General features: G+C 44.6%; 1 protein-coding gene across 3 annotated transcripts in view; it reads left to right on the top strand.

Moving 5' to 3' along the window:
* Window positions 1–20,792, top strand: part of LOC143001928 (rho GTPase-activating protein 44-like) — a 41,315-nt gene that overhangs the window by 12,610 nt on the left and 7,913 nt on the right. For 2 of the 3 annotated variants that reach the window (XM_076151781.1, XM_076151784.1), the window contains exons 1-16: window positions 8,565–8,779; window positions 10,235–10,274; window positions 10,784–10,903; window positions 11,134–11,210; window positions 11,547–11,658; window positions 12,064–12,140; window positions 12,752–12,869; window positions 13,023–13,091; window positions 13,198–13,279; window positions 13,419–13,546; window positions 14,296–14,407; window positions 16,248–16,329; window positions 16,458–16,538; window positions 17,806–17,919; window positions 18,473–18,564; window positions 18,740–18,920. In XM_076151781.1, the coding sequence (XP_076007896.1) occupies window positions 8,718–8,779; window positions 10,235–10,274; window positions 10,784–10,903; window positions 11,134–11,210; window positions 11,547–11,658; window positions 12,064–12,140; window positions 12,752–12,869; window positions 13,023–13,091; window positions 13,198–13,279; window positions 13,419–13,546; window positions 14,296–14,407; window positions 16,248–16,329; window positions 16,458–16,538; window positions 17,806–17,919; window positions 18,473–18,564; window positions 18,740–18,920 (1,547 nt within the window). In that variant the 5' untranslated portion in view covers window positions 8,565–8,717. Of the gene's footprint in view, window positions 1–8,564; window positions 8,780–10,234; window positions 10,275–10,783; window positions 10,904–11,133; window positions 11,211–11,546; window positions 11,659–12,063; window positions 12,141–12,751; window positions 12,870–13,022; window positions 13,092–13,197; window positions 13,280–13,418; window positions 13,547–14,295; window positions 14,408–16,247; window positions 16,330–16,457; window positions 16,539–17,805; window positions 17,920–18,472; window positions 18,565–18,739; window positions 18,921–20,792 lie in introns of those variants that run through there. The other variant, XM_076151782.1, reaches the window with a different exon arrangement.

The raw sequence follows: 20,792 nt of genomic DNA, 5'->3' as shown, positions 1-20,792 counted from the left end.
AGGAGCATAAATATTTCTTTTCTCCTTCATTGTGTTTGTCTTTGTGCACCTCCAGAAGCTGAATAATGAGTGTGTGTGTGTGTGTGTGTGTGTGTTTAAAACATAAATACAGAGTGTATAAAAGCGAGGAATGCTGTGTGTATGCATATGTTTAAGTGTGAGAGGCCCGAGGAAGAGTTGCTGCTGCTGCATGTTGACAGCACAAAATATTTATTGCCCTTCTTTGTATGGAGAATAATCCAGATTAAGATCCTGATCCTTATTATGCATTATGTTCATTATATCTATCTTTACCTTAATTAAATGGAACTGCCATTTATTGCCTACAGTTGAAAGTCACCAACCAGATACTGAGAATGCATCAAGGTTGGGGGATGTCTGTGGAGTCCCAGCGTTATTGATCTGCTGGGGCTGAAGTTACAAAGTTGTGATGTGGGATAAAATGTGATTGCTGCGCGATTACACACACACACACACACACACACACACACACACACACACACACACACACACACACACACACACACACACACACACACACACACACACCCATATGCATACTTTGGCAATGTAGCCGTCTGCCCTCTCTGACGGCTCAGAATGCAAAGCTGCGTACCTCTGAAGGAATGTCACGCTGCTGTCGCTCTGTCCTGTCACCGCTCTGTCACTTTTCCTTATAGATATCTAATAAATACATACATTCAAGACCAGCTTTACCCTTAACCTCATAACTTCCCCAACATATGATACACAGTTATTATGGGTCATTGAAACCACAAACGATAAACGTAAACCGGAGATGGAAACAAATTAATATGTGTTAATGGATGCATACCAGCAAGAAAAGGTCGGTTCAACAGCTCTTAGAGATTCACCGGGCGGCCTGGTTGTCACGGAGATCCAGAGCCGTGTCCCCAGACGGACAATAAGCAGATGCAGACGATGACACACACATCTGAAACATGCTTCATTCACATCCCTGCTCCGTCAGAGGGGAGTTGCTGGGTGTGTTTAGTGCTGTGTTAACTATGTTCTTATTTTGTACAACTCTCCTTCGGATTTGTTTACCTTCGCAGTTTAGAGCCCACACTATTTTTTTCAGCTCTGCACAATATTCTAAACAATCCGTCCTGATCTTTAGAACTTTTTCATTCATAAATTCCTTTGTATCCTCTCTTCCTTTGAGGTTAAAGAGTTTATCACGTGTGTCACCCCTCGCTCACGTTACTTTGAGTCTCTGTCCAAACAGGAAACAGCTGTTGGGCTCATTAATTTGATTGACAGTTAAATATGACAACATTGTTGCAGTAATCCCTGGATTCTCATCTGTTTTCACCTCCTCAGTGTGGGAGAGTGACGCGTTTTATGTGTGTCATGATTCACATGTGCTGTGTGAGTTTCTGCTGTGTGTGTGTGTGTGTGTGTAAGACATTCCTCAGTCCAACCTGTAAAATACTGACCTATTTAGCAATGTGTCTTGTTTTTGTAGTTAAGTGAGATAGAATTATACCCATCAACCTAATTTTTGCGACATCTGTTATTGATATATTCCTGTGATCTCATTACATTGATTGACACTTCTTAGTTGTGACTGTGACCTTGTGATGATCTCAGTTTCTTTGTGTGTCCGTCTGAGCGTTTCTCTGCTTGTCTGGCCAAATGTAGAAATGTGAAAGGACAAAGGATGAAGCTGTGATGTGAGCAGTGAAGCATCTTCTGCGTGACCCTGTAGAAAAGAGGTCAACAAACAACGACAACGGCAGCCTCCTCCTAAACTTTCCGCAGAGACAGAGCAGAAAGAGAAATGCAGAGGTGAAGTCTGCGGATATGAAGGAGGGAAGCACAGAAAGACATAAATCAAGATGAGATGAGTGTCTTCTCTTCTCAGACCTCTCTTCCCACAGATCACCACATCCGTTTGCCTCTTTTCTTTTAAAGAGCCAACACTCCTCTTTTAAACCTGCAAACTCCATATATAAGTTTTGTCAGTTCTGTCACAGCTCCAGGCCGCAGCACCATATTGTCTCCTCCCCGCCTGTCACCTGCTTGAGTTATTTCACGGCTCCCGCAATGCCAGTGTGAAGATAAAGGCGTTTTTGTTTGGATGGAATTTCTCACCCTTGGTGCATTTTCTAACTTTCGGACAGCTTTCGTGTTGTTTGTCTTCTCTCGCTTCTTCTCACTCCTCCTCCCACCGTTATTAGTCATTCCCTGTAATTGTTGAGTATGATGAACACTTGGCAGCGGAGCAGCTGCCCCATCCCAATCCTCCTGCGGAGAAGAGTCCAATGAGCTGTCCTCCGCCAAGACTGTGTGTTTCCTCACAACAGCGCCATACTGAGCCGGGATGGTTGACAGCGAGGCAGCAGAGAGAAGCAATGAGATTTAGGGGGGTTGTGAGGAGGAGGAGGAGGAGGAGGGAGAGAGGAATGGAGCTGGAGGGAGATAAAGGAAGAGATGGCGGAGGGAGAGTGAATAGGAGCAACAGAAACACACAGCGTCAGAGCGCCGGAGTGCCTGCCAAAAACAGCAAGACCCTCGTACAGCTCATCACTGGCTCTGATTCAGCTCCTTTTGGAGAGGGAGAGAGATGAATGCTGGGAGAAAGGGGTGGTCCGCACAGGCTGAATAAACACTCGCACTTAAACACTGCTGAAGCTGCATGAAGAATAGACACTTGACCAGATGTTCGCTATTCTCTGGGAAAGCACCTGCAGAATTTCCATGTATCAACACTTAATAGCAAACCAGATCATTGCAGTTTGCTGATTTGCCATCGAATCCCTGGAGTGCAGCAGACAGATCTTCCACAAACAGCCATCTGAAAAAAAAAAAAACTGATTACAATTGAAGGTCCGGCATCTAGGAAAGAGAATGGATGGATTATTCAAAAATACCAGTGTTTACCACAAGGTTGGCAAAGAATCCCTACCTCAGTTGTCCATCATGTATTATTGTTCTCAGATTGGAGGGAGGAGGAGAAGGAGGGAGTTGAGCAAATCATCTCCCGCCCAAATCTTCCAGACTGCTGCTTTAATAGGTGAATTTACAGCTTTGTAATGACTCAACACGCTGAATCGACTGGATGACAGCTGGTCAGAGCTCCCAAAAAATGACAGGTCACGGTCAGCGGTCACCCTGATTGAAATGAATCGGCCTGAAAGCAGCAGAATGTGCAGGTATGCAGTAAATCTGGACGGTCCAGAGTCCTCGGCCCATTATCTTGTTAGTCAAGTCAAGGAGCAAGAAAAGCAAGAAATCAATCCTGTCCAGGCCAGCTGTGTAAAGACATAAACGTAAAGCCAGAGGGCGGGATGGAGCGTCTGGGGAAGAAGAAGGCCCCCCGTGTGTGTGAGGTGCCATGTACGCTGACAGAAGGTGTGAGAGTTCAGCGGGGGCGGCGGTGACGACAAGGTCAGGGATTTGTTTTTTACTGCGGTCTTGCACAAACATCACCTAAGTTTGTATGTGTGTAAGCACACAGGTCACACAGGTCCTCTTGTGTGTGTGTGTGTGTGTGTGCATGTGTGCGTGCGTGACTGGCTTCTGTGCCGCCATAATGACTTACAAAGAGCATTTACTTGCTAATCCCCTCAGTATAATGCACCTTTATTGAATCCAGAGCGCTCACTCTACCCACGCCTACATTATGTCATATTTTTAGCTATATTGAAATATTAAAACCCCGGTGCATTAATGTTTTAGCGATTCAGCCGTACCACCACTCTATCCAGGAAAACTTATTGCCACTCCACTCAAAAATCGTCTCTAATTTTTTTCTAGGCGTGTCTATCTTGTTATTTTGCTGAGTTCTTATATCCAGCTGGTGTTTAGTGCCGTTTTTAGGCAACAACATTTAGCACCAGGCAGTAAAAAATGAACCTTTGGATGATTTAAATAGGTGCAGCCTAAGGTGGATTTCTTCTCCTTCTTTTTTTCTGTGTGTGTAATATATTCAAGGCTTTGCAGTGTTTTGTTGCTTTGTCAATAGTGAGGGCCAGCAGGGCTCAGATACTTTGGATGATTCTGGAATGAGTCAGGCCCTTTTCCATTGTATTCAGCTGAGAGAAGCTGGGGCGATTTTTAGTGCTTGTTGTGAAAATGGCAAAGTCTGTGGAGGGCTGGAACACGTCTCCTGAAGGTTTACGCTGTGAGCAGCATTTTGATCGCTTGTGCTTTTGGAGCAACTTAAGGCTTTGGATGCGTTCTGTGATGTGGCTGCTTACTATCTAGCATTGGACTTGCATTGATGTTGGGTTCTTAAGCACAAGGCCATATATACTGTATGTATGTGTGTGTGTGTGTGTGTGTGTGTGTGTGTTTGAATAAGCCACCACGCAGGCAGAGAGGGATAAAATATTATTTAATGGGTAACAACAGATTTTGACAGGGAGCCAGAGGTTTTATTGCCCAGCTATGCGTACAGTAGGTCTGAGAGATCTGCCAGTGTCAGCCTGTCGTTTATGTGTGTGTTTTTCTATCCAGCTCTTGTTTGTTGAGCAGTCAGGAACCATGGACGGCTAGAGATTCACTCTGTGCACGTGTGAACCCCTGATACATCTGTTCTGTGTATTTCAGAACAATAATTTCTCCTTTAATATTAGTTTCTTCTGCTCCCTGGACAAAGCAGAGATGTTGAGCTGATGTTCCGTGTTAATCTGCACACATTGTCATGCACAGATTTCCATCAGTTCACAAGAAGACACGCAGCGCCTTTGAAGTCCCCATGATGATTTCTTATTCCACCCCCACCCTCACACTGAAGTCATTGAAGTGGGGCAGATGACCTTGAAGGAAAGTGTGTGTGTGTGTGTGTGTGTGAGAGAGAGGGAGAGATACTGATCTGATCTCGTGTGGTTCTGCTGTAACAAATGACAAGTGAAAGCCGGGCCACCAGCACAGCTCTCTCCACATTAGGAGGAATGATCCCTGTTTACTCCAGTGCGCTATTCATCTTCACACTTCTTCTCCACTTCGGCGTTTGATCCGTCCTGTCACTGAAATGCCTGCTGCCATGGCAACCCAACTCCCCCACCGGTTAGCGGTGGAGAGAAGCAATCTGGGCGATCTGACTTCACCTGGCACATTTCTCATGGGGGCGTGTTCACGTTGTCCTTCCTGATACACAGATATCTTTGTTCTGTATTGAATATCCAATAATCCAGGCCTGCTTCATGGAATATATTACATAATCCAATGAGGATGTATAATATCCTGCTGTTTTACTGATAGTGACACATCCATCCTTTCCTTCCCTGTTGCTTCTTCACACCATCTGGCTAAATGAAATGTATTCTGCTACAAGGTATCCAAACAGAGGGCCTTCCTTCATGCTGAGCCTCAGGTCTGCCGTCTCCTGCTGCTCCGGTCGGCTACACATGATCGCCGTATCGATTGGATGCTTGTGGCTGGCAGAAACTGACCAGAAACTGCATTCTGACATGGGAAATGCCGTTATGTAGTGGGAGGTCTTCATTTCTTTCATGGTTTGGCTTACATACAGAGGTGATTGTGTCTCTTGTAGATCATCTGGCTACAGCAAGAAACAAAGAATCCCTCTCCTCTGCTGTTCCTCATCTGTTTATCATCTTCTCTGTTTATTATAACTCCCAGGCCACACAGTTGTTGCATGTGAGCTTGTAGGTTTCATCAGCTTGCTGAGTTAGAATCAGCGCTTTAAACTAATACACCAATAGTCTCTTTGTGCTAATGTGTACTGGTGAGCTGAAGGAAGCTCAAACAGATTTCCAGAGTCTGAGTGAACACAATGTGCTGATTCACAATCAAGGGAACCAACACTGGATGAACATGGTGTGAGGATGTGTTGGAGAAAGAGAAGAAAAAGAGAGACGGGGCGTTTGAGCTCCATCACCCTTCTTTTCTGCATGCATTGTACTTTTCTCTGCATGGCCGCTGATGTTTTTTGCATTTCTGTCTTGCTGCTGTGATGAGAAGGAATGAGAGCCTAAAACTATTCCTACCCCTTTTTTGGACATTTTGATTGTGGCCATCATACACACACACACACACACACACAATACATTTCCATACATACATTTTGCTTCTGCAGATTTGGGTGTTAAAACCAAATCTTTCACCTATTCTCCTCTCTTCCTCTTCATGCCTCCTGTACTCGTCATCACACAGGAGGAGCCGTTAGCCTCCCTCTCATTTTGTCGGTGCTAGTGGGAATCCCATGTGTGACGACAGAAGCTGATGCTGCAGTAAACTCTGCTGCCGAGGCTTTTGATTCAGGATGCTATAGAGCCTGCGACGAGCCAAACTATTATCTGAGCACTGCAGAGAGGGCACCAGAGAAGGGACGGCCGTGTCCACATGATATGACAGTGTGTGTTTTTGACTCTTTTTTATCAAAAAAATATATGATCGGTGTGTTTTTCAGCCTCGCCCTTCCTCAGCTGTGATCCCCATCACACTGTGTTATGATGAGCAAATCCCCTGAGTGGACACATCGGCACTCAAACAGCTGACCTTCTCCTCTCCTATCTTTGTACTCACACGCACACACGCACACACACGCGCACACACACACACACACACACACACACACACACACACACACACACACAGCTTTTCCAAAAGTCCAATTGCATCTATATGGTGTCGTGATGTTTCTCATTTTGCATTCAATTAATATCTACAGTCATCTTCCTTAAAAAGGGAAACAACACATTGCTCAGGTTGATGCCCTCCATGATAACCGTGCATCCAGGAGCACTGTGAGTGTGTTGTGCTCCAGTCATAGGTTTCATTTTCAGTTAATACCTTCATTTCCACTGGGAGTTTTGCAGTGAAAGCATTGTGAAATCTTGCCTCCTGCTGGTAAAGAACAACATGGCAGCTCAAACCTAATTCCTCCTTCATCCTGAAGTTATTGTGCAGTATTATTCAAGTGCCTTTGCATTTATGTTTCGACCCCTGTGTGTGTGTGTGTGTGTGTGTGTGTGTGTGTGTGTGTGTGTGTGTGTGTGTGTGAGAGGTCAAGCAGAAATCGTGCAAGTGTGAGATGCAAATTAAAAACACGCCTACCTGTGAAGTGTGATTGTTTGAATGCTGTAAGAGGTGACAGCTGTTTGTTCTTGCTGCCATTCATCATGACATCCTGAGGTGTGTGTTTGTGTGTGTGTGAGTATGTAATTCCCTGCAAGTGACAGAAGGGGAGGGGTTGAGCATTAGGAAATTGAAACCAACTCCTGTACATTGTGTGTTCATTGTGATTACATTTGTGTAAGAGGACATTAGAGAGTTTATGTGCACGTTTGCCTAAGGATCATTATCTTGTAGCTGTCACTGTCATCACTGCAAGGAGAAACAAATCCAGAGAGGCAGAGGCTGTGAATGATTTACTGCACCTGAAATCTCAGAAGAAATCTTTCACTGGCAAACAGTGTGAAGTCTAACAGAGTGAGGGTAAACAGAAATTAGGTTAAGTCAATATACACATGCAGTGTGTGTGTGTGTGTGTGTGTGTGTGTTTCTATGTATGTGTGCCACTGATGTACACACAAACAGCTACATTAAGGAAGTGCTGGAGTGTGCAGACAGGCAGGAGATGGATGGAGTGAAGAAAAGCCCCTTTGCTTCTTTTCTCCTCCTGCTGCTCCCTGCTGTTCTTCGTCAGCTGGATCGATAATGATCCAGCCCAGACAGCCCAGGGCGAAAAGGTGTGTGTGTATGTGTGTGCGGCAGATGACTCACAGAACAGTCTTCAAACCCACGCTGGCATTTTTTACACACACACACACGCACACACACACACACACACACACACACACACACACACATTCTGGTTTAAATTGCCTGTCTTATGGTCGATTGCTTGTTCTATAGCCATATTTGGAGGAGGAGCACCCAGGGGTGTTTGTAGCACCCAGTAATTAAAACCTTTGCCAAGGAGGTTGTGTTTTCACCTGATTTTGTTTTCTGATTTTGGTCAATAACTGCTGAATCATAGATGGTATAATCTGAATTTGTTTTACCTGGACTCCTTTGGCCCACCTGAATCCATCCATTTAGGCCACGCCCACTTTTGCTCGACTAGATTTCCATTCGTCGAGTGGGCGGGTCTCGTTTTACAAACAGTCTCAGTCTGTAGCTCATGAATGAATGTGTGTATTGTAACCAAACCAGGTGGAGAGCACAAAAACAAACATCAATCAACCTAAAGGTGGCGCTATATATATGTATAATATAAAAATATGCATTTTGTCCATAACTTGGGGACTGTTTGTTGGTTTGTTAGTTGCAGCAGTTGGGGATTGATGGATGACGATAGAGTTACGCACCCTGTGAGTGTCTTCTAGTTGTGTTTGTGCGTCTGAGTGAGAGAGCAGAGACGTGTGTCTCCTTCTTATGAATGAGGTTAAACCAGGAATCTGCAGCCGAGGCTACACCCTCATTTGCTGGAACTTACTATTAACTTATATCTGATAATCCTACCTGCTGGCAGAAAGGGATAGTGGGAGAGTGATGGTGGGTGAGAAAGAGAGAGAGAGAGAGAGAGAGAGCGAGGGAGTGTATGGACCAGATAGTCAGGTCTCATTCTTTAGGATGCCCTCCCCCACACTCTTTCTCCTGCTCTCTCTCTCTCTCTCTCTCATTCATTTCATTTCATTCTCTTTCACCCGTCCTCTCTCTCTTCTCAATCGCCCGGCTGCTGGCTGAGAGTGGTCGGCTTCCCTCCTGTTAGCGGGGGGATGTGGAAGAGAAAGCTGCAGATCAGCAGGATCAGAGCCTCACGCAGGAAGAGCACGGCTCTGTGAGTACCCACTGCCACAGCAGGACGCTGCAGGTCTTACTCTAGAGTGTGTGTCTGTGCGTGTGTGTTTGTTGTTTCTGATTCATACAGAAGCTGTTCCAAGTCTGAGGAGGTGCAGTTTATTTACTATGATGTCGGCCTTGAATAATCTGACTTGCTTGTGCATTTTACAGCATTTCTTTTCATCTCAAAACTTCTTCTACCTGTTTAGCTGGAGTTTTGTACCTGCAGGGTAAATCGGTTCAGTTCAGGTGACACACATTTATTACTTTCAATCAATTCCACCTCTGTTGGCAGCAGCAACGATTACTGTAGCCAAGAAATATCAGCGTAACAAGTCAGAGAATACCGGTTTGGATGTGTGTGTGTGTGTGTGTGTGTGTGTGTGTGTGTGTGTGTGTGCTGGAGCTTGTGCATTTTTAGCTTGAGGTTAACGTCACGGAAAAGAGAATTTCATGCAAAGATGCTTTTAGAAAGGAATGGCTAGATTGCTGTCTGATGTAAAGTTGCAGAGAAGCTGTTCCTGGATTTATATCGAGGTTTCTGCTTTTACTGTCATTCCTCTCGCTTTTCCCCTGATTGCATTTATGGGATCCCCACATTTGCCTTGTACTGTATAAGAAAGATCAAACTACAAGTCCTCTACCAGAGGGATTGTGGGCACGACAAAATCATAAAAGAATGCTGGTCAATAACTGTTGGAATGTATTGATTAATGGATGAATCTAATCAAAACACATTATCTAAAGGCCTGTGTTCTCAGTGCACTGGACAATAAATAATCTTTCTTGAAAAGATGAAGTTATTAATCTAAGGCTCCAACCATCAATGCTTGTGTGTGTGTGTGTGTGTGTGTGGATGTATACCTGTGCCAACATTAGAGGCTCTGACTTGGATGAGATCATCGCTGTTTGTCCCCTGAAGGTCGTGACACCGCAGGCAACCTTTTCCTCCTGTGTACAGTCTTGTTCTTCATCATTAACCTCTTGTCCCTCGTAGCTTGGCTGGTTGTATTTACACCCACATTGATTTAGCTAGAGACGTCCTTCATCATAGCTGAAGGCGGTGTTGTCCATCGACACTGCTGCAGCACCTTACACTCTATATCCTCCTGCAAAGAAGAGCCTGTAGAAACGGGTTACTCCCACACTTGTTCTTGTTCTTCTAAATAATAATGATAATCATTCCGATAGAACATTTTACTGAAATCTGAACAAACTTTCTTCAGTTTCTGCTTCCTCCTGCAAAGCGGCAGAGTGAACATTCTTGCAACATGAATACCCTCCAGGCAGCAACAGGAAGATTAGTCATATGGTTAAAAATGCAGCTAAATGATGTAATTATGTACAGTATGTTGAATAAGCATGTGTGTACCTTGCCTAGTTCCCACGGTAACATGTTAATTAGAAATCCCCTGCTCCACCCTAATGGTAACTTTTTTATTTTCCCACACAGGGCTGAAAAAACAGAAGTATTAAGCGACGACCTGCTACAGGTACTGATGAATCTGTATTGTGTGTATGTGTGTGTGTTTGTGTGCATGCACGTGTGTGTCATTTGTGTTCTTAAGCGTCAAATTATTTTGTTTGGAAATAGTTCCTGAATTACCTTCAGGTTAAAGTTAACAAGCACTGAAATGGAAACTCCCTGTGTGTGACGCCGTCTGATTGAGTCTGAGCGCTGCACTGTAATTGATCAGATTAATGAAGCCCTCAGTGGTAGCGACATCAGTAACACCGAGTTGATTTAATAATGAAATGAGAGGCGTTTATGTACGACAGGCTCTTATTTGCCTCAGCGAAGGAGAAGCCTTTGTTTCAACACAGGCAGGCTGTGTTTGTGATCAGATCCTATTTGTGGTTGAGCCTCGGTGTCAAAGTTCCTGCCCCTGCATGTCCCTAGCTGCCTTGATACAGACACATCAGCTGCACATCAATGTAAGTGTGTTATCCACTGCCCACTGAGGTCCCCTGTCTTCTCTTTCTGTATGTGTGTGTGTGTCAGGCGGAGAAACGTCTGGAGCTGGTCAAGCAGGTTTCTCACGGCACACACAAGAAGTTGACGGCCTGCCTGCAGGGCCAGCAGGGCGTGGATGTGGACAAGAAGTCTGTCAGATCGCCATCGGTGAGGAAAATCCACCTTGGAATGTATTTAAAGACATTTTTGTATGGTTTTGAGGTTTCAACAAGGGTTTCACATGGATTCAAAACTAGTTACAAAGAACACTGAACGAGCTGACGACATCTTGCAGGATAAGCATGATCGTGGGTCTGTGTGTATTACAGTTTCTGCCTGATTTGCTCCAAGTGTTGTTTCCATTTTCCCTCTACAATGATGAATGTGTTTGTGTGTAGAAAAAGCTTCCCCTCACAACGCTCGCACAATGTATGGTGGAGGGAGCCGCGGTGCTTGGGGACGAGACGCTACTCGGGTGAGCGCTCACACACACACACACACACACACACACACACACACACACACACACGTAACAGGATCATTTCTGTAATTATTGTCCAACACTGGCAGCATTTTTCAGAGAGCACTGACATGGAAAGGAATGTTTTTTTATTCCCGTGTTCACAAATACGCTGACATCAGTATAGAAGAGGACAAATGGAAGCAGTTTCCTTTCACAATAAGATAAATGCTATTTGGAAAATGCACCAAGATGGCACGTCTTGTTTTGCTACTACTGGTTATTTTAGGCACATTCCTTTACTGTCCCCTGATCCTGACTGATGTTTTGTATTCCCGTTGGCCGTTGCAGGAAGATGCTAAAGCTCTGTGGAGAGACACAGGACAAACTGGCTCAGGAGCTGATTTTGTTCGAGCTGGCTGTTGAAAGAGATGTGATCGAGCCTCTGTTTGACCTTGCAGAGGTACTGAAATGACGCTGTGTGACTCTGTGGGACTGTGCGCTTAATGGACTGCATACAATATAACTGCAATGAGGAGATTAGTATAGCAGAAGTGGCCCAGGCTCTACTCACAGGGATCTACGGGCATTAATAGACTCTTCATATGCAGAGTGAGAGTGGCCAGGGAGGGTGGGCAGTGAATTAAAGAAGACATCGTGTATCGACATATACTGTATGTACGTATGTACATGTGTACAATAAGGGACACACGCGTTCATTATTCTCCTCTCTCACTGTTCTCATGGAGATTAGTTTACTGGCTAATTTACGAACAAGCGACGCAGAGTTTTGCTGCAACAGGTGCGACTCACTTTTTCACACCGACGGAGAACACACAGACTAAACCTCTTTACTCTGTGCTCTCAGGTGGAAATCCCAAATATCCAGAAACAAAGGAAACATTTAGCAAAACTGGTACTGGACATGGACTCTGCACGCACACGGTAAGTGCATTACTGTGTGTTGTGTTGTGTGTGTGTGTGTGTGAGAGAAAAAGACCTGGCTGTGGTCTGAGAAACTCCATCCCCTGTGAATTCGCTGGTCTCCAGGCTTCCCAGCTGAATGTCACTGCGATTTAATTGCACACAGTGAAGTTTCTGTGCAGCTTAACAATCAGTCCTCACACACTTTGCTGCAGCTTCAGTGTGAAAACCTCCCTGATTGATTCCTTTTCCCTGAATTAATGACACACACCATACAATCCACTGAGATTTCCCTTTCTGTAGTTCGGTGAAGTCTGTAAGTCTTTCTTTTTTTTTTCTCCTGACCCAAATCTGAACCAATTTTTTCACATCTTCCTGCTGTTTGCTGAGCTCCTCTGGCAGAGCTGCGCATTATCTCAACACACACACACACACACACACACAAATGTAACCCAGATAGAAGTGAGCTTGATGGTTTGATGGAGAAAGATGAGGACTGCATTGATAGCATTTTGTCAGTAATCCAGTTTTGTTTATCATGCTGCCACCATCTTTTTGTTGGAAAATCAATTTACATTTAGAAGCTGTTCCTCCAACACGTATGGTGATATTGACAAAGCTTCCTCCTCCAGGTACTACCAGTCCACCAAGTCTTCAGGACTGTCCAGCAACCTGCAGCCAAGCGGAGCCAAGGCGGATCACCTCAGGGAAGAGATGGAGGAGGCAGCCAACCGGATGGAGATCTGTCGAGTCAGTGCTTAGCTCTTTGCTTACTTTTAATTTCTACCATACTCTGCAATATATTCAGTACAATTCAGTGTCTTTTCATTGTTATCCAGCTCACAGATTCCATATTGGTCATGATCCTCCCTCTTAACATCTTCTGTGTTCTTCTCTCCTCAGGATCAGTTATCAGCAGACATGTACAGTTTTATGGCCAAAGAAATTGACTATGCAAGCTACTTCCAGACGGTAAGTACTTGATGTTACGTTCCATAACATGAGTGAAGAGACACAGAAAGAGACTGGAGGAATACTCGCTCTCACTCTCCTCCTCCTTCGCTGTCTCTCTTTCTAGCTGATAGAAATCCAGGCTGAGTACCACAGGAAGTCATTAGAGCTGCTCCAGAGTGTTTTGCCTCAAATCAAAGCTCATCAGGGTGAGTTTGAGACCAGCCCACACACACACACACTTTGCGATGTATTAGTGTGTCTCTGCTTGGTCGTGTTTTCTAACACTGTGTGTGTGTGTGTGTGTGTGTGTGTGTGTGTGTGTGTGTGTGTGTGTGTGTCCGGCAGAGTCCTGGGTGGAGAAGCCGTGCTACGGGAAACCATTAGAGGAGCACTTAGTCCTCAGCGGGAGAGATATTGCCTTTCCTATCGAGGCCTGCGTCACCATGCTGCTGGAGTGCGGCATGCAGGAGGAGGTCAGACTCTATCCTGGACACACTGTCCGTCCTCGAGCTCGTACGCGTGGAGATAAATGACACAGGGGGGACAGTAATGAAATGAAACGTACTGATGGGAGAAGTCACGAGCAGGATGAAGTCACTCTTAATTACTGAGCGGATAATGAATTAGGGCCGAAGTCCAGGCTGCAATTTGTTTAGCTCAGAGCCGTGCTGACGCTTCAGGCCTGAAACAAATAGGGATTGACTGTTTAATTAATGTGTGATAGGAGGAAATGACCAAATGTTGTTGTTAGACCAGCGAGCTGTTTACTGGAACCAGTTTAGATGCAATTACTCAGTATGCCTAATGGAGAAACATTAAACCTAAAAAAGGGGCCTGATATTGCTTCATGTTATGAATGTTCTCAGTCACCCAGGTGATTGCATATTAGCAGGCGCAGCGTCTTTGGGTTCTGCTTCAGTAGTTAGCATTAAACCCAACATTCATCCTGACACACTCTCAAGTCACTTTATTCATAAGCATTTTTAAAACGAAGAGGTTTAAGCTAAAGTGCTGCACAACTGTAGAAACGAGTGACAAATCCGAACACACAGAGCCATAAAACGTTTTGCAATCTGTTCATCAGTTTATCTTATTTTGAGAATTAAAGTGACTATCAAACAATGGGATCTAACAGTCAGCTGCTGTATTTTCACTCTGATTACTAGGGTTGCCTGTTATTAATAATGAACCTTGTTGTTGTTGTGTGTGTGTGTGTGTTTAGGGTCTGTTCAGGGTCGCTCCCTCAGCCTCCAAACTGAAGAAACTCAAGGCGTCTTTAGACTGCGGGGTGTTGGACGTTCAGGAGTACTCTGCAGACCCGCACGCCATCGCAGGTGAGCGCCATCATCGACTCCCTCACCTCACGGAACCCTGCTAATTGTGCCTCATCTGTTGCCGTGACAACCGCAAACGATCATCATCTTGGCACATGAAACTTGCCTTCCAGCGGGTCGATTTATGATTTTGGCAGCCGGTGCTCATTAGTGAAGGTAATTTCTGCAAATTCCTAGCACGCCGGCCTGTGTCTGTGCTGTTAGTGAGACATCTGCCCCTCGCAACTTCTCTTCTTCCACGCAGGGAGGAAAGCGCCAATCTGGTAAATGAAGGTCACCACTGTGCTGCCAAATCATCTGGAAGCCACACTGGTTGTCTAAGTGACATCTTAATTTAGCATTCTTTGCCACGTGTGTTGCTTTCTCCCTAAATCACATAACATATTAAAAATAAGTAAAGGTTAATTCATAGTCCTTTAAGTTGAGAGTTTGAAGATAAGTACAGATTTGATTAAGATTTTATTCATGAACTCCCAAATATAACTGATAATGTTCAACTGCTGCACAGGTTTCAGCCCAAATCTAAAATATCTCTGTTTTTCTTGGTTGTCTCTATTGTTGCTGTCATTGATTTGAAGATCAAACAATAGAGCGCAGCAGAGAAATATGTTTTAAGATGATGCAATTGACTGAAACCAGCTCCTGAATTATGCTGTTGCCACGTGCAATAATTTGTTAAACAAGCCTGATTATTATCTGGATAGAAAGACATTTTGTTGTTTCACTAAGGAAGGCTCAGATGAAGTTCAATTCTTGAAAATTATAAAAACTAGAGCTATCATCAACTGTCTGTTCCATTATTAAATATCACATCAAATTTAGTCCGTCAACTGTGTTCAGTGGAGCATGTGAATGGAACAGAGGAGGCTGTGTTCCTCTCTAATGATGCAATATTAAACTGGGACAGCTCAAACTGAAAATCTCATTTGTGACCATCTCCCATTGGGGTGGTGTGTGTGTGTGTGTGTGTGTGTGTGTGTGTGTGTGTGTGTTGGGGGGTTCAAGAGTTTGTATTCCATCAGCCTGTCTAAATGCACTGCAGTAAAAAGCAGCAGGCCGTTGTCAAATGGCTAATTAGAGGAGCATCCTCTGTGGCTGCGATGCAATTCTGTGTATTTTCCCAGCCACACCAAACATGCCTGTACATACAATGCCACACACACACACACACACACACACACACACACACACAGACAGCAGCCTCCAAGCTGTCTCATAGTGAGGGATGTCCCTACTTTACTGTTCATTGCCATCCATCCCACGCTTGCCTGAGGGAAATGAACACAACAGACGAGATAGAGAGAGAGAGAGAGAGGGAGAGAGGGAGAGAGGGAGAGAGAGAGAGAGAGAGAGAGAGATTTTATATTAGATAGAGAGTTTATTTTAATCTGCTTGCTGTACCAGGTGGGTGGCTCTAGATTTTCTCAGCAGCAGAAGCAGAAATTGTACTCCGGCCGGCGCCACAGGCTCACATCAGTCCACTGAGCGCCGCTCCTGCAGGGCTTGGTTCTTCACACTGATATGAAATTAAACTCACACTCAAACCCAGAGGAATGAATCAAACGTCATTTATTCCATTGAATTGATTCTGCACTGAGCTGCTGAAGTGCTAATAAGGTCACAGCTGGCTGCTCCCTCTGTGTTCTCATCGGCCTTTCTTCACTTCTTTTCAAGAGGTGGCTTCCATTTTCTCCCCCTCTGCCTCCTGCTCAGAGTTAATGGACAACATACAGATACAATGAGCTCATGCAGGCACATCCACATTATAAATGCATTGCATGTGCACAGATACAGAGAGTACATCCATGCATTAACCTCGGCTTAATTGTGTTTTCACCAGGTGCTTTGAAGTCCTACCTGCGGGAGCTCCCGGAGCCATTAATGACCTTTGAACTCTACAATGAATGGATCCAGGCGTCCAAGTCTGTATCTTTGAGCACAATACCAAACATACAATATGTCTGTCATATTTACTGACAGAAATCTGAGCACCTTAAATGCATCGTCCTCATTTCCTCTGCACAATCTGATGTTTTGTGTCATTCTGCAGCATCCAAGACCAAGACAAGAGACTGCAGGCTCTCCTCTCCACCTGTGAGAAACTTCCCTCAGCTAACAGCAACAACTTTAAGTGAGTCCATATTTCAGCTTTTCACATTTTTTGTCCCTCTCCTCCTCTACATCCTTCATCTACTCCTCCTCCTCCTCTCCTGTCAGTGCCTATAGGCGCCGCACTGAATTGAAGAAAAAATCCATCCCCGCCTCCACCAGGGCAGATAATGTGCATCTTATTGACACCTGCCCCAAAAAAATAACAACACAAATATGACACTGTGCCAAGAATGTGTCTCGCTATTTAACTGATCGATTAAAGTGATTCTGGGATATTTGTTGAAGGATCTGCGCTGTGATCGACTGAGACAGGAGGAGAAACGGAGAGACAGAGGAAAAGATTCTGCAGCAGTCGTCAGTGTCATCATTGAATTGCACAAATAGGGTTTATTTTTAGACAGTCCTCCTCTGAGAAGACCTGTCAGACCTGTCCCGATGATCGCTGCTCGCTGGAATGAGCCGCATGATGTTCACCCAACTGCGGTTCGGCTCGCGATGACTCATTCGGCTCAGCTGCTGCTGGGAGCCACACACACAACCCACAAGCCCAGTACTGGTTTTTAGAACCCTGACTGAGAAATACTGTAGAAACAAGAGTTAACTGTTAGGCATGTGATGAAGAAGCACAGCCTCCTCTTCTCTCTTCACCACAGCCCCAAACTATAGAAGTCTATTGTTTCCAACTGGCCTTATTCAAATGTAAAGAACACAGGGTGGGAACATGACCTGGATAAGCAAGTACAGTCTGGTATTGTTCTGTTGTTTCCCACATTTCTGTAACGTGTTAACCTATATTCCTCAGGATGGAATATAGGTTAACATTTGAATACACTGTGTCTGGCCCAGTATCATCAAGTCACCATCCAGTGCCACCAGGTAGAAATGACCCAGATGTTTCTGGTCATGATAAAATACACACAGGAGGAGGAGTGAACGTTGGAGATTTGCCAATGCAACTGTCATCTGAACACACAGGTTGTAATTTCCTCGCCACTCTGCCTGGCAGTTAAAAAAAAACTTCTGATCTATACAAGGGGGGCACGAAAGAAAAAGTTTGAGAACCACTGCTTACACCCATGGGAGCATTTTGTTTACCTTGACTGTTTCAGAAACAAATGCCACGTTTCACATGTGGGTTATTTTAGGTCCCAAACATACAGATACCTCACATGAGTATATTATTGTACATGTAGCTACTGTATATATATTACTGCATTTATTCTGGACAGATTCCCAGTTCAGATCTTTTGATTTTGATTTAGTTATCTGTTTTCATTGATCTACAGGTATTTAATCAAATTCCTCTCCAAACTGACTGAATACCAGGACTTGAACAAAATGACCGAGGGGAACATCGCTATCGTTCTGGGACCCAACCTGCTGTGGACGCACAACGACGGGTAACACACACCAGACGGCATCCCAGATGTATTTATGTGCGAGTGACTCATTTATGTAAATGGCTGCTTTAAGAGGCAAAGAAGAGGAGAGAGAGTGACGCCGTTATCTCCGGGTTTAGAGCGTTCTCACATATCGGTTGTTTCATGCTTTGGTTCTTCTTATCAGCTGACGAGAAGATAGACTCTCCCTCTTTTCCTTATCTCATTTTTCTCTGTGTAAACTTTTTGCTGCTGATATTTCTGATGCAGCTTGGAGTTCACTGAGTAGACTCCTTATCATACATGTACGGTGATGACTCAGCAGGTGGTTGATGCTTGAAGGACAAAGGACAGACTCTAATCTGTGTATAAATCTTACAAATGCTTTGACAGTCGCTTAGATTTTAGTGAGTACTTTAATGGCCTGTATTTTGCAGTGGCTTTAATTTTCACTTTCACTTTGAATGCTTCTGTGATCATGAAAATGTGTAAATAACCGGTTGAGCTTCACTTCTTTCCCTCTCCTTCCCACCTCAATGACTCCCCGTCTCCTCTGGGTCGTCCTTCTCGTCAGGAACATTACGGAGATGATGACGACGGTCTCCCTGCAGATCGTGGGCATCATCGAGCCCATCATCCAGCACGCAGACTGGTTCTTCCCTGGAGGTGAGGAGGAAGCACTTTGCTCTAAACGCTGCGAATGGCATCTTCTTCTTCTTTCTTTTCTATATTCTTATTATTGTGTTCTAACTGACATTTCCAACTGTGATTGTGATTGGTTGTATTGAATTGTCACATGAGTTAATACTGCTGCACTGTTATTGCGTCACATCTTCCTTAGAAATCGAGTTCAACGTCACAGGAAACTACGGCAGCCCGGTCCACACCAACCACAACGCCAACTACAGCTCCATGCCGTCTCCAGATATGGATCAGATGGACCGCAAACTGAACGACCAGAGCCGGCGGCCGCTCAGCGTCGCCACGGACAACATGATGCTGGAATTCTACAAGAAGGATGGGTATGACTCGCCTCATAGAATGAACATAATTCTCTGCAGATGGTTTTTGCAATCTCAAAAACAGCAAACAGCTCGGGGAGAAAGTTTGAATAAAATCAGCATAACCTCAATTATCCAAAACCCCTCACTGATTACTCCAACAATCATGCCGCTCTGAATGAATCAGCGTCATCTCTGCAGCTCTGCCATGTGAGTGTAGCCTCACGCAAACAGCTGACAGCCCAGCAGACATGTTGGCTCTGGATAAGTGCTTTTGTTTTCCAGCCAAGGCTTACACAAGGCAGGTAAAGTTTGAGAGTCAGGCATGTGATGTGAGAGAGAATTCTCCACAGATGATGACACAGTTTCGTGTGAGAGGCGACCTCAGCAAAGCACAGATTCCTTATTAGGGGTTGTGTCATTCTACACATGAACAATACCTGTTTTTTTAAGAAAGAGGGGGAGAGAGAGAGAGAGAGACAAAGGGAATGTGGCACAGAGATGACGTCTGTGGTCTGTGAAAAGAGGAATCTGACAGTCTTCAAGCCGTGGAGGAGGATTAGCAGAAAATCACTCTTTCTTTCTCTGTGTGTCTCTAATGCTTTGATACACCCTCAGGCCCCGCTACTATCCTGAGCCCTGCAGCCCTGAGAGCTGCTAATTAAACCAGGACCCAGGCTGTGCTGGCTCTGATCAATAGAGCTTTTTCATTAGAAACGCACCCCACTTCAGAACAAGGGTCTCAGGCTGAGGCTTCTGTCTTTGCAACGGAGGTTGTTTTTATAAAACATTCCAGATTTCATGTTTCTATTCATTAAACAGCAACAGTTGAGTTGCACGGAGCTCTCAGTTAAACCAGTCCCCTGTGAGACCCATTTCCTGGTAGCCTGGATTAAGATATCCTAGTTTTTGTTTGACATATTGATAAGTAAAAGCAAATAAAAGCATATGCTATTTAAATACAGTTGTATACCTCAGGCTGAATAAGAGCTTTTCGGCCCCCTGTCGCTGTTACGTTCATTACAGATATCTCAGCATGTTGCATTCAAATGTAAAGCATCAAACTCTTCACATATATTTCTGTTATTTTGAGGGGATTTGCTCACAGCCGTTTGGGAAATTCTGACCTAATTAGTACCAAATTGAGCGATAATTTAATCTTGGAGTTTGACATGCTTGAAACACTTCAGGGAAAGTGCATTTTGCCCCACAAATCCCTATCCTCATTACATTGGATGTGACTTGTGTCCCCAGCAGCGTCGTGCCAGGGCCACCGCCCCATGTCACCGGGGCCGCTCCGACATCGTGGCTCATTTCTTCAAACCGTAGCTTGCCAAACCTCCACTGCTGCTTTGATAACGATGCTATTAATGAGCTAGGGGAGGCTGTCTTTTCTGTCCATGATCCTTGTCCATGTCCTCATTGTGCTCATTTCTGTTTCAACAACGCAGCATTAGGAAGATACAAAGGTACAGTATGGATCCTTTAAACTCTCGCTGCCCTTTCGTCCGTCTGTTCACCATCCCTCTGTCTCACTTTGAAAAGAAACTGTCTCTCATTTGTCCTTTGTGTGTTTAATGCTCCCGTCAGGTCTGCTTGAAGTGACACACTCGGACTCCTATAGTTCAATGTCTCCAACAGAGCGGGGTGACAGAGTGAACAAAGCAGGCCTTTCTCTGTTTGCTTAAGTGGCATCTTTGCAGCGTCTGACACTGGATAGACTTGTTATGACTAAGTACACACATCAGTCTATGAATACAATAGCTTCTTGTTGGTTAATCCTTGAAAGCCAACCAGATATTCGCTGTGATATTATCGTGACTCTTAATGGCATACCAACCAAAATGTGCATTCTATTGTTGTCCATTTTATCCAAAATGCACGTGAGTTGCA

This window comes from Genypterus blacodes, unplaced genomic scaffold (genome assembly GCF_046128005.1).
Source record: "Genypterus blacodes isolate CSIRO-AG114 ecotype Tasmania unplaced genomic scaffold, CSIRO-AGI_Gbla_v1 ptg000055l_1, whole genome shotgun sequence".
In the NCBI taxonomy this organism is placed as follows: Eukaryota; Metazoa; Chordata; class Actinopteri; order Ophidiiformes; family Ophidiidae; genus Genypterus; species Genypterus blacodes.
Note: the sequence above shows the minus strand (reverse complement) of the source record. Positions and strands in the feature narration are given on the sequence as shown.